The 13,997-nt window shown below is 36.8% G+C and overlaps 1 protein-coding gene across 5 annotated transcripts in view; it reads left to right on the top strand.

The window, feature by feature from the left end:
- SMAD1 (SMAD family member 1) overlaps nt 1–13,997 on the top strand; it is a 77,477-nt gene that overhangs the window by 52,394 nt on the left and 11,086 nt on the right. For all 5 annotated transcript variants that reach the window (XM_035292895.3, XM_035292892.3, XM_035292893.3 and 2 more), the window contains exons 3-5: nt 5,994–6,251; nt 8,695–8,811; nt 12,828–13,049. In XM_035292895.3, coding sequence (XP_035148786.1) covers nt 5,994–6,251; nt 8,695–8,811; nt 12,828–13,049 — 597 coding nt within the window. The remainder of the gene's footprint in view (nt 1–5,993; nt 6,252–8,694; nt 8,812–12,827; nt 13,050–13,997) is intronic.

The raw sequence follows: 13,997 nt of genomic DNA, 5'->3' as shown, positions 1-13,997 counted from the left end.
ACCGTGAGCATAGGCCCTAATGCAGTCTGACTGGTGTCTTTATAAGAAGAGGGATGAAACATGCAGAGACACCAGGAGAAAAGGCCATGTGAGTACACCCTGAGGAGGCAGCTGTCTACAAGCCAAGAAGAGAAGCCTCAGGAAAACCAACCTGCCAACACCTGGACTTTGGATTTCCAGCCTTCACAGCAACAGTGAGAAGATAAATTTCTGTTGTTTAAGCCACCAGTCTGTGGTATTGTGTTAATGGCAGTGCTAGAAAACTAATACAGACAGTACCCGTGGAACACAAAAGTGGGCTTGAACAGACCTTCCTATGTCTTCAGAAGGGCATTTCAGCATCATCAAGTTATTAATCTTGACTTAATTTATGAATATAATGTGACCTCAATAAAAGTATCAGTAACTTTTTTTTCTGGAGGTGAACAAGGTGGTAACCGAAGTCATATGGAAAACTAAGCATGTAGACAAAACACTGAAAAAGAACTGTGAGAGGGGTTGGCCCTATGAGATATTAAAACCTCTATGAAGCTTTTATAAGTAAAACAGTGGTACTGGGGCACAGACTGGAATAGGATGAAATGCAATGGAATTAAATATCTAAAAGTAGACCCAAACACTTATGGAACTTTTATTTTTTTTTTAAAGTGGCAACTCCAATCATTGGGACAGAGATGGGCTTTTTGATGGATGATATTGGATGACTGGCTTTGGAGAAAGATAAAATTAGATCCGTTCCACATACCACAAATAAAACTAAACTCCAAAGGAATCACAGATCTAAATAATGAAACTTTATAGGCACTAGAAGTATATATGCATGGATGAATTCCTCCTTATAATCTGGGTATAGAAGAAGGCTTTCTAGGACTCAAAAATCCATATACAATAAAATAAAATGTTGATAAATGTGACTACCAAAAAATATACATAAGCAAAGTGAAAGACAAATGACAGTTGTGGTAAAATATCCACAACATGTATCACAGGCTAGTATATCTAGTATGTTGTTTTTTTAAATGAAGGATGAAAAGACCAAAAATGGGCAAAAGGCATAAGCCAGCAGTTCACAGAAAAAGATAGAAAAACACTCTCTCAAATACATGAAAAGACAATCAACTATCACTGTAAGAGAAATGTAAATTAAAATTGCATGAAAATGCCATTTCTCACCTATCAGGTTGTCAGGATTCAAAAGCTTGACAGTTTATTCTGGAAGGTATGGGAAAAAGGGACTCCTATGTGACTGTGCAAAATGGTGCAGTCATTGGGAAGGGTACTTGACAATAACAAAGTTATGTCAGTGTACCCATTCACCCAACATTTCCACATCTAGGAATTTGCCCTGAAGATACACTTTGACAATGCACAGTCATTGCACTATTACATTTTATAGTAAAATATTGTGAAATACCTACATGGCCAGATATGGGAGATTGTTAAATGAACTTTGGTTATTATCTGTCAAAACACATGAGGAAGACCTCTGTGCACTAATATGAAGTTATTTCTCATGTATAGATGAAAAAAGCAAAGCCCAAAAGAGTACATATAGTAGGCTACCTTTCTTTCTTTCTTTTTTTTTTTTTTTCTTTTTTCTGTCACCAGGCTGGAGGGCAGTGGCATGATCTTGGCTCACTGCAACCTCTTGCTCCCTGGTTCAAGCAATTCTCCTGCCTCAGCCTCCTGAGTAGCTGGGATTACAGGCATGTGTCACCACGCCCAGCTAAGTTTTGTATTTTTAGTAGAGATGGGGTTTCACCATGTTGGCCAGGTTGGTCTTGATCTTCTAACCTCCTGATCTGCCTGCCTTGGCCTCCCAAAGTGAGTAGGTCACCTTTTTTTTTTAGCAGTAAAGATGAAATAAGAAAGCATGCATTTATCTGCTTGCTTTTTTAAAGAAGAAACACAGGATAAACCAGAAAAAAATGAAATTGGTGACCCTATGAGGCCGTTAGAACAGGGGTACTAAGTTAGAAGGGACAGGGTAGGGAATGTATTGTTTTAACTTTAAAATCATGTTAATATTGTCTGTATTTAAAAAGTAAAATCAACAAGAATCAGAGAGGGGAACTCCTAAAACTAAGTGCAAACAGCAACAAATGTATTCAAAGTAACTAATGAGAAATTGAATAAAATTTAAAAGTAATAACACTAAAGAGGGAGATGAATCCAAGTAAATTTTGAATGAACTTGAATGAACCCAAGTAGTTTGTATACAAAAAAATTTTTTTAAAGAAAGTAAACCCCAAACTTGTCTTAGTAGGTTTATTTTATAATTTCTACAATTTTTTCAGTGTATTGTAGAATTAAGCACATTCATAAATACTTTGATGGTAGCCAAGGTTCTCACTGTTGAAATAAGGAGATAGAGATATGAAATAGAGAAAGACAAATGAAAACCCTATGGAGTTGGCTTATGCTTGGATATAACAGCATAATGAAATTTCCAATACACACATGCACATACACAGGGCTTAGAATCTGTGTGACTCCAGTAGACATACAGAACACAGCCAAATCCCATATTTTGGTTTCTAAATACCATTCCTTACTAAAGGGAACAACAGATTACAGCGACTGGCCGAAAGGGAAGGTAAGAGATAAGCCTGTTGTTCCAGAAATTAGCAAATACTAAAAAAATTAGTATTTTTAATTTTAAAAAGGGCATGTTAAAAAGACACAGGGACTAGCTTGAACAGGCACCAAATAGCCAAATCTAAGACAATATGACCATCAAAATGGTTAAGGACAGTAATAGATTATAGCCCATTGACTAAGACTCCATGAAGCCATACTGATGACTATTACAGATAAGCATATGGATACATGAGAAGATGGAAAAGCACCTCCTCATATTAGAATCCTGACTAATAATGAAGGAATATGGAGTTAAAAGTCACCAGTTCGCAAGCATTATAGCAAAAATTTATTCAAGCACAAATGGATGCTAAATATAGAGGATAAAGCTTGATGAGGAACAGGATATTTACACAGTCTCGTGGTATCTCTCACTACTTATTAATTACAAAAGCAAGACAGTAACTGTCTACAGTGGAAGAAAAATGCACAATACCTTAACCAGGTGATCAAGATTAATCCTCAAACAGGCAAACACGTTGTGTGCTTCTGTATGTATGAACTGAGAAAGGAATAATACCTCTTACTTAGTAGTCTAACCAAAAATCTTAGAGTTTAATCACAGGGAAGCATCAGAGGGACCCAAATTGAGAAACAGTCTGTAAAATAACTGCCTGTATTCAAAAATGTCAGTAGCATGAAAGCAGGAAGGGAAAAAAAGACACTGAAGAACTATGCCAGATTACAGGAGACAAAAGAAATACAGCAACAAAGTATAATACCTGATTCCACCTTATGTCCTGTATCAAGAAGTTGCTACATAGGACATTGTTGAGACAGTTGACAAACTTGGAATATAATTTTATATGAGATAAAATAATCAATGTTAAATTTCCCAAGTTTGATAACAAATGTGTATAAGTTAGTGGTCTTTTTGGGAGTTACTCTGAAATGCCATAGGGTAAAGGGACATGTGTGTTATCTGCTCTCAGATGATTCAGAAGGAGTGTATATGTATTCTGGGGTGGGGAAAGGGAAGAGAGAGAATGAATAAGTTAATGTGGCAAGATGTTAAAAATTGGTGAATCTGGATAAAGGGTATTTAAGTGTTCTTTGTACTATTACAGTTTTTCTGTAAGTTTGAAATTATTTCAAAATACATTAAATATTTTTAAGTTCATAGAAGTTTTTATAGCTACCTCGAACTGGAAACAACCCAAGCATTAGGTTATTTTTCCCCCCTAACCCAAGTATTTATTAGCGGAAGATAAAATTGTATCATCAAATAAATTGTGGTTTATACACATAACAAGATGCTACACACACAACATTGGATGAACGTGCATTGAGGAATGCATATGCAGATTATTAGCTTGGGGAGCTGAAATACATTGCCCTTTGCTGTGGCTATTGTAAAAGCTGGTTCTTCCTCCCTGACTACCCCCATCTGCAAGTAGTAGGAACAAGTAAGTCTCCAGTTCTAAAACTGTTAGGAAGCAAGAGCTACTAAAACAGATGTTCCACTAAGTGTTAGATGGGTACAAAAGTTACTGCAGTTTTTGCCATTAAATGCAAAAACCGCAATTATTTTTGCACCAAGCTTAATAGACTCTGCATACATGTTGTGGGAGGGAGGGGTCCTCTGAAGGATAGAAGAGATGAAGAATTGGTTCTAGCCGCTGTCTGATGCTACGTTTGTGGGAAGGAGTTTAAGGGCCAATGTTTTCCCCTTTTAAGGGTAAGAATCATCATTGAGACCATAGCCAGATGCCTGTAAAAGGCACGTTGGGAAATAGTAACTCAAGTTACAGCAGCTAAAAGAAAAGGGAATGTTTGTCATTGCAAAAGTAATTGAAAGGTATTGGGCTGTTTTGGAATATAAATGTTTATTGGCATTAGGGATCCTTATCAGGAATGTTTCTTCGACAAAACAAAGGTATTTTATGGTTCAGATGACTGTAGAAAGATAGACAAAGAAATTACGCTTTTAATGATTTGGTTTGGGAAGATTCCATCACCATACTAAAATATACATTTATTATATACTCAAAAGATTTGTTTCTAAAGAGTCAAATAGGGAAGTCAACAAATCTGATGCTATGGGATTATGTAGGAGTATAAAATATAGCACATGAGAAATTTTAATAGTTTTTTAAAAACCTGTTTTTATCTAAAAAGCAAGTTTCAGCTCATAAAAATGTGATAAAGTGTTAAGAGAACTTTTTACTGTAAAACTGATATAAATTATGCATAGATTCCCTGGAAAGCCCTCAGAAGTCTGCTAATTCCTAATTCCACTAAATATTGTTTCTTTGGGGAAATATATTCTGATTCCTAACTACCAACAATAATTATAGGTTTTAAATCTCTCCTTTCTCCTCTCACGGAGTTCATAAAATGGGTTGTTTTTCTCTTTGGATCTGAGGCCACAGGAGCAAGAGGGATTGCAGAGGCCTTTATTAGAGTATCCATCTGGTGACCCTGGCAGAGAAACTTAGGATCTAACCCTGGGATCTGGCTAGGGCTCTGTAACTGACTGTTAGCCAGCCCTGCCTTTCTAGGATAATTGTATTTATAGTGGCTTTGCCTCAGGTGGTTTCTGGAGGTTGAGGACCATGCCAATTATTAACTCCTTAGGTTCCTAACACAGAGCATTTAGTTACAGGAGTTGTTTTCTTTACTTCTCAACAGGTGCCCACCTATTGGGCCGCCTTTGTACCTTGATTTTCAGTTCACAAAATGTGGATTGTATAACCTGTGTCTTCTTTGGCCTCTCAGATGGTGTTAAGGATTATTGAAAAGTGGATAAAATCCTTTAAAAAAAAGATTAACGTATGACTCCTAGAACCGGATACAACAAAAATCCACAAAACACCTTATATTTTATATAATTGACTATCGTGGCATTTGAGTTTTTTATGGCTCACTGATTTTAGTTCTTCAGCTTTATTTACTGGGCTGCTTTTTTATGTTAAACTAGGGTGTCAGCTTAAAACATTTGTGAATAATTGATATCATTCAATAAGCATTAACTGTTATATGTGAATTCTTTTCAGCAGGACAATGAAGTATAATTGTCACTGGTGATAAACAATTATGCTTTGGTTTTGAGTGAATGAAAAAAATTAAGAATGAGGGAACCTTAACACTTTTAACCTGAAAGATTGTATTTTGCCAACTTTCCTTGGGCAATTGGTGAATACTGCAAATCTCAGGCATATGTCGTCAGTGATTCTAAAGGGATTGTATTTGTTCCTGAGGGTAAAATTGCTTTTCATTTGAATGATGCTTTTGAGTTGGCAGCAGGGCAGGGATCAGATAATTTGTTGTCACAGATTCTTACTTTATTGTGATGTAATTATAGATCATCATACTCATTTTTGTCTTTTCTCTTTTTCTCCTTCTTTTTCTAGTACTTCCTCCTGTGCTGGTTCCAAGACACAGCGAATACAATCCTCAGCACAGCCTCCTAGCTCAGTTCCGTAATTTAGGACAAAATGAACCTCACATGCCACTCAACGCCACTTTTCCAGATTCTTTCCAGCAACCCAACAGCCACCCGTTTCCTCACTCTCCCAATAGCAGTTACCCAAACTCTCCTGGGAGCAGCAGCAGCACCTATCCTCACTCTCCCACCAGCTCAGATCCAGGAAGCCCTTTCCAGATGCCAGGTAGGTTGGAATGTTCAGTGTTGTTCTGTGGTCGGATCAGATAGTGTTATCACAGTGTCACAGAGAAGCTGGGTCACCCTGCAGTAGAGGGAGCTTTTCAGCTCTGGTATATGACACAGTGCTTCAGCACTTTTCGGATATGATTTTTGGAGAAAGGAGACCTCATAGCCAAGTAAGCAAATGTTTTATTTTATTTGTCAGGCACAGATGCTTGAATAAGCTGTATTTTTCCCTTCTTTTTAAAAGGTTTTGAAACAGCTGCATCCTTCTGGGAGTGGCATAATTGTTACAGTCTTTACTCTTGATAAAAAGAAAAATAGTATGTTTACACATTTGCTCTTATGAGAACACAACCTCAATTAACATCGTTTTCATACATGAAGAAACTTCTGTTCTAAGTGCAACCTCAGAAAAGATATTTTTTGAGGGATCACACCCCTACTTAATTAAATTTATCTAAATGATGATGTAATCCCAAGAAACACATACTTTAACAACAAAGGAATTAGAACAGAAGTACTAGAAACCATCTGCTTGTTCAGCTTAGCAAACACAAAAAACAGTTATCTTCTTTTTTTAGATGTAACTAATGTTGTAATGGTTATCAAAATAAATGATTAATAAGGACATTTTATATTTTACAGGTTAATGAGCAAGCATCTCCAAAAAAAAAAGTGCCAAATTGCTTGCCAATAGACCTTAAGAGGGATACCCTAAACAAAAATGTACTTAACATATATTAATGTTTTAGGAAAGGAAAATGATTGGGCACGTGTGTTTACTGGGCTGCTTGAAATGTTTTTAAGTAAATTTGAATTTAATATCAGTGCTAGGCCTTCAAAAATTGACAAGTGGTCCATACTTTATATTGCTTCCTTTTATTTATGTATGTATTATTTTCTTTTATTTAAATCTCGCTTATTTCACATTGTTTTGTCTGTTTTTCACTCCAAAGCTGTTTGGGACGAGGGTTGGGAGATAGACTAGTTTAAAAATGAAACTCACTGGTGACTCCTGTCCACCTCACCACTAACCTGTTTGATGGGCAGGTTAGTGGTGAGTAGACACATTTCAGAAGACTTTTGAGCAGTGGCAACCCAGAGTGGCCCCAAGAGTAAATTAAAGGTTATTGCTTGAATTTACACTTTGTTTCTAAGTGTCAGGGATTAAGGTAGGCCAAGTAGCAGAAAAATGGAAAACTGTTGCAAGGGATGGGAGGAGGTGCTTGTAGGAGTAGTAGAATAGTATCAATAATTATCGGGTCCCTCTTGGTTATACTGTTGCCGTAAGTTGCCAATGAAATTTTTATCAGCTTCTTGGCAGAAATTCATTGATTTGGGCTCAGAGGAGGCTCTTTGTCTTTATTCCTGGCTTTAGATAAAGCCAAGTCAGCCTTACAGCTGCAGGGAAGAAGCTGAATTAAAAGAAGCTGGAGAAAGGGCAAAAAAGATATCCAGAGAAGGTCCCAGTAGTCCTGTCTCAGTACTGTGAGTCGTTGCTTGTTAGCAGCTGGATGTAAAGTTACTGGGTTGGGATTCAGCTGGAGAGTGAGTCTTGGAAATCACTGGGCCTCTTTGAAGGAACAACATGAGTTATTTGTATTTGACAGTTGCTCTGAGTGGTCTTTATTACTTACCCAAGCATTCATGATTCCCTCAGGTAAAATTTTGTCTCCAAGGCTCTGTCACATATGTTAGATGGGCTCACGATAGCTAGTGAGGAACTTGCTTTTGGGTAGAAAAGAATTATTTGTGAGAAACCTATACCCTTTGTTTTATGTTAGGAAAATGCAAGACTTGTGTTAGTATTCTTTGTTGAAAAAAATCATGTTTGCCTCTTATTTGCCAGAAGAAACATATATACAAATTCTGAAGTAGAAGATAGCTGTGATAATCTGATTCATTTTGTTTTATTCTGTTACTAGGGATTTAAAAACTAGTGATGATTTAAATGGGTAGGGAGAATGTGGTCCTAACAGATTGCCTAAAGTCATGGAAGATGAACAGTTCAAATCAGTAGGCTGTAATGAAACTCAGTAAATTTCCTAAAAGCCCATAGATCTAATGCAAAAGACCCTGAAGCTCCTTTTCTTAAGAAGTCCAGTGAAGTTTTCAGAGGTTTTCCTCTACCAGTGAAACTGAAATGTAGTGGTCCTCTAAAAGCAGAATAAAGTATGCTTAAAATACTCTTCTGATTGGATAGGCAAACAGCTTCTGGAACTGGCTTATAGTATAATACTTTTCTTCCCACTTAATTTTCACAAAAATATATATGATTGTGGCATGATTAATACTTTTTAGAAGTTGTACATCAAGGCCAGTGCCTGTAGCCTTTAGTCTTTTAATGGAGGGGTTGAAATGGCAACTTGATCTCTTAAGAGTTTCAGTACAGAAGAGGATATGTGTTTAAGGGTTAAGAAATAACTTCTTTCAAAACTTTGTAGCTGATACGCCCCCACCTGCTTACCTGCCTCCTGAAGACGCCATGACCCAGGATGGCTCTCAGCCAATGGACACAAACATGATGGCGCCTCCCCTGCCTTCAGAAATCAACAGAGGAGGTAAAACCAATTGTTACCTCTTCCCTTTGTTAGAGTCTAAAGTTTATCTGTCCAGATGTTACTTTCTCTCACAAATTTTTATTAGTCTTTAAAAAGACAGCTATTTGAGAAAAAATAGAGCCCAGTGGTAAGAGAAGCTCAGTAGAATTCCTTCAAGTCTTTCATTTAAGGAACAAATACACTGACTTAACTAATGAAGACCTGAGAATGAGTTTGCAGTCATCTCTTTAGGTCTTTAATACTTATAATTTTTAACTGATGATGAAAATAATTTTTTTTTTTTTTTTTTTTGAGACTGAGTTTTGCTCTTGTCACCCAGGTGCCATGGAGTGGAATGGCACCATCTTGGCTAACTGCAAACACTACCTTCCGGGTTCAAGTGATTTTCCTGCCTCACCCTCCTGAGTAGCTGGAATTACAGGCCCACACCACCACACCCAGCTAATTTTTGTATTTTTAGTAGAGATGGAGTTTCACCATGTTGGCCATGCTGATCACAAACTCCTGACCTCAGGTGATCCACCCACCTCAGCCTCCCAAAGTGCTGGGATTACAGGCATGAGCCACTGCACCCAGCTGAAAAGAGTATTTTTAAATGAACAAAATGGTATTCAGAAACAATAAGCATAACAGTACTGAAGTAGAGTTTCATTGGTGATTTCCAAAGTTGGAAGTTGGTATAACTGGGCTGTCCAAAGGCTTTCTTTTGTAATTAAGATAGATACTCATAAACCTCATCTATTTTCAGTCCTTATGTATGTGTAACCACAACTGGAACAAACTAATAGCATTTCTTTCTTGCTGTTTGTTTCTAACTTTGTTACTAAAAGAAATTGAGGCCCAAGTTTTTCCTCTTTTCAACCTGAAGAACTTGCAAGCAGAAATGAAAATTTCTTTCCCCCTTTAGTAAAGGGCAGGTCTTTGATTCCAGTGGTATATTATCCTTAGCAGTGCTGAGTGGAGGATCATTCTTCCAGCTCCACAGAAGCAAGTAGAATAGACTTAAGTGAGCAGAGAACTCAGGTAAATAAGTCTGGTAGAATCTCTGAGAATTTGTTAGAATCCACAGCCACACTGGCAAATAAAACTGTTCCTAAGTAACCTCTCGTGAAAGAAGGTGCCTCACTGCTGCACTCAGCACATGGCATGGGTCATGCAATTTGTATAATGTTGATGCAAACTGAAGTTAAAGTGCATGCCTAGTAATTTGATTACCAGGCATGTCTTATTTCACTCTTAGTGCTTTTTTATTAAAATAGGAGTTGCTTATATTTTTAAGTACTTGAAATTGATTTTGTCTGTATGATACATTATACAGTGGTAGCTCCATGTCAGTATACATTTGTCCAAACCCATAGGATGTACACCACCATGAGTGAATCCTGATGTAAACTATAGACTTTGGGTGTAGGTCTGTAGGATGAATGTAGGTTCATCAGTTATAACAAATGTACAACTCTGGTGGGGGAGAGTCTTACATTTGTTAATGGGGGAGGCTAGGAAGGTGTAGGGGGTTGGGGGGCATATCAAAAATTACTCTACCTTACACTCAGTTTTGCTGTGAACCTAAAACTGCTCTAAATGTCAATTTAAAAATTGGTGATGAAGGCTAGGTGCCATGGCTCATGCCTGTAATCCCAGCTCTTTGGGAGGCTGAGGCAGGTGGATCACCTGAGGTCAGGAGTTCGAGACCAGCATGGCCAACATGGTGAAACCCTGCCTTTACTACAAATACAAAAATTAGAGGGGTGTAGTGGTGGGTGCCTGTTGTCCCAGCTACTCAGGAAGCTGAGGAAAGAGAATCGCTTGAATCCAGGAGGCAGAGGTTGCAGTGAGCTGAGATCACACTATTCTACTGCAGCCTGGGCAACAAGAGCAAATCTCAGTCTCAAAAAAAATAAAAATAAAAACAAAAATTAGTGATGAACTCAAAGGACCTTTCTTAGATGTTCAGTGTAATAAATTGGAAGGTACACCTTTTTAATCAGTATAATTTTAAAATATTTTTTATTGGCTTCATATTTTATGGTTCCTGATTATCTCTTGAAAATCTATCAAACATAATTATAAGTCAATGAACACTCTCATTGGGGGAAATAACCTCTGTCTCACACATCTGTGGAATTTATATTTGGGGACCAGGACAGCAGGAGAGAATAGGCACAGTACCTCACTATTAGGAGCATGTGGACCCAGTATCTATTGTTGCTAAGCCCAGAATGTCTGATTTCAGGAAACAGATCTTTAAATTGCTTTAAGATTTTTTTTCATTTAAATAGCTTTAAATTTTTTTTCCTTTTTAATGTATAGTCATTTAATATTTTCATGAGAAAGGAATGTTGGCCTTTTTTTTTTTCTTTTCCCCTTTTTTTCCTACTTTTCTTTAACCTTTGGTGATTTTCTTAGAGCAGGGGTCAACAAACAACAGCCCACAGGACAATTCAGCCCGCTACCTGTTTTTGTAAATAAAGCATTATTGGACCACAGCTGTATTTATTCATTACATATTGTCTGTGACTGCTTTTGTGTTACAAAGGCAGAATTGGATGGTTGTGATCAAGATTATACCACCCATAAAATCTTTCTGGCCTTTCACAGAAAAAATGGATCAACCTCTGACCTAGATGAATAGTATTTTGAAGTATCCTGATAGCTGATAAAAGCCTTCTGTTAAAATGCTGCGATCTGCTTTAAGATTTGTAAATCACTGAAGTTTTGTTCTTTGAAATATTGCAAATTGGTATGGTAGAGTTGCTTAGCAAGCAAGGAAGATAGTGTATGTTTTTAGCTAACTACTTAAGTATGTAAAGCAACTAACTTATGTCTGGGCTTTTTAATGAGTATTTTCCTTGTTTTCTTGGTGTGTGTGTGTGTGTGTGTGTGTGTGTGTGTGTGTGTGTGTTGTGTTTTTTCTTGTTGTTTTGTTTTGTTTTGTTTTGACCAAATTCTAAAGTAAGTGCATTTTAGTATTTGTGGAATTTGATGTTAAGAACACAGAGGTGCTTCTCCCTTAGCAGTTATAGCCTGGGCTTCTGATGTGGACTTTCTTTTCTTTCTCTTATTATTCTATACCCAAGACTTCGTAAACCTCAGATCATTATATATTGGCTTGCTGGAAATATATGGTTTGTATTCCTGGAATCTTTAAAGCAGCAATACAAGAGGTTTACTACAGAAGGAATTCATCTTTAAAACCTTTTAGTTGCAAATGTTTAGAAGCATGTTCTGTTTGGAAAGATTTGTTAGTCTTAAGAGATTTGACTTAACAAGCTGCATCCTGTCAGTAAAGTTGGGTAATTTCCATTGTTGGCCCATTCTGGGAATGGAGAGACAAAACACACCTGCTCTGCATGACTTAAAGCAAATATAAGGAAGTTAGCATGAAATCTGGATGAGAAAGATATGATTCATTCTGTAAGAATGGCCAGCTGGCAAGATTTCTTCCTGAGTTTGAGAACTGGAGCACCACTGTAGCTGTGATAGTTATTGGCAACTTAATATGAGTAATTAACTTCTTATCAATAATTAGAAACTGATTTTCATTGCTTTGAAAAAGCATAGGCATACTTAGTCTTTGCCAAAACGAATTCATTTTTATGCCGGTACTTTTGGCATATTTCCTGTCTTCTATTGCCCTCTTCCCACTTATTTTTTCACTTGTCACTTGTGTTTCTTTAGATGGTGAGTCAAAGTCTACAGTGGAGTGATTTCCATTTCTGCATATTACAGAGCAATTATCATATTGTTAGTATTTGGCAAAAGTTGTTGCTATGCTTCCTTAGCTGGTGTTTTGGTTATCTGATAGTAATTGGAGAACATTGTTTTCCTAAAGAAGAATGTCATATTTAGTAAGAAGTACCTGCTTTAAACATCATAGAAAAACTGTATACATTATAATAGCAATATCTTTTCCAATATCTTCATTCCATGATCCTGAGCCAATTCAACAATACGGTTTCAATTTTTGAGCGCTTGAGGCACTAACCTTGGTTGATAAGTCATTTTCTTTCTTATAGACGTTCAGGCAGTTGCTTATGAGGAACCAAAACACTGGTGCTCTATTGTCTACTATGAGCTCAACAATCGTGTGGGTGAAGCGTTCCATGCCTCCTCCACAAGTGTGTTAGTGGATGGTTTCACTGATCCTTCCAACAATAAGAACCGTTTTTGCCTTGGGCTGCTCTCCAATGTTAACCGGAATTCCACTATTGAAAACACCAGGCGGCATATTGGAAAAGGTGAGTTTTTGCTTTAACCTCTTTCAGATGTTTTCAGTTGGGTCCCTGTTCCTCCAGAGCTGACTTAAAATCATTCCTATACCAAACTAGTATAGCAAAGACCATAAGACTCACTTGCTGCAGTTTGTAAATATTTTTCCAGTTTCTTCTACCTGGAAGCTCTTGCAGTCAGTGATTTTTGTGCTCGATCAACTCTCATAATATTGAAATTAATTAGTTGAAATTATGATTTGCCATTTTAAGACTATTTTATTTGATATTTTACTACAGAATAAATTGATGGTTAAAAAATAAATTACAACCTAAAATTAAAAGCAAATTAAACTTAGTTGCTAATTGTATTTCAAATGAATACCGTAACTCAGTAAATAGAAGAGAAAACTAGCTTCTAGCACAGACATCGTGCAAGGTGGTCAAATAGAACCCTGCAGTGGTTGTCCCCCAAAAGGGACACCAAATTGAACAACTATCCACATAAGAAAGCACCTTCATAAGAACAAGAAATCAGGCATGGATATATTTATAATAAGAAAAAGTAAAGACCAAAAAGCAAGCCTAATAAGTTACCAATATAGTATGTGACTATATATCCTCAGTCTAGGCTGAGTGGAGTAGATAGCATAGGGGGAGGATTTCAAATAAATCCTGAACTCTTTCTAGTAAACTTGATTATTTCATAGCTGTGTGAGTGAAACCATTCTGAAACTTTCATATGTATTAAAAGATGAAGCAAATGACTAAATATGTGGATATTGTTTCCACTGTGGAAAAATGGACATAGAAATGCAGAAGGGAGCAAAAAATAAACCCTATGAAGGAAGATGAAGGTATCAGTGCAAAATCCTGATTTTAATAATATATATGTATATGCATATTTATGTTCTCATGTATTATGTATATGTGTATGTATGCATATGTATATGCATTTTTACATGCATATAGTTTCTT

The sequence above is a fragment of the Callithrix jacchus genome, chromosome 3, assembly GCF_049354715.1.
Source record: "Callithrix jacchus isolate 240 chromosome 3, calJac240_pri, whole genome shotgun sequence".
NCBI lineage: Eukaryota > Metazoa > Chordata > Mammalia > Primates > Cebidae > Callithrix > Callithrix jacchus.
The sequence above is the reverse complement of the archived record's forward strand: the minus strand, read 5'-3'. Positions and strand labels throughout refer to the sequence as shown.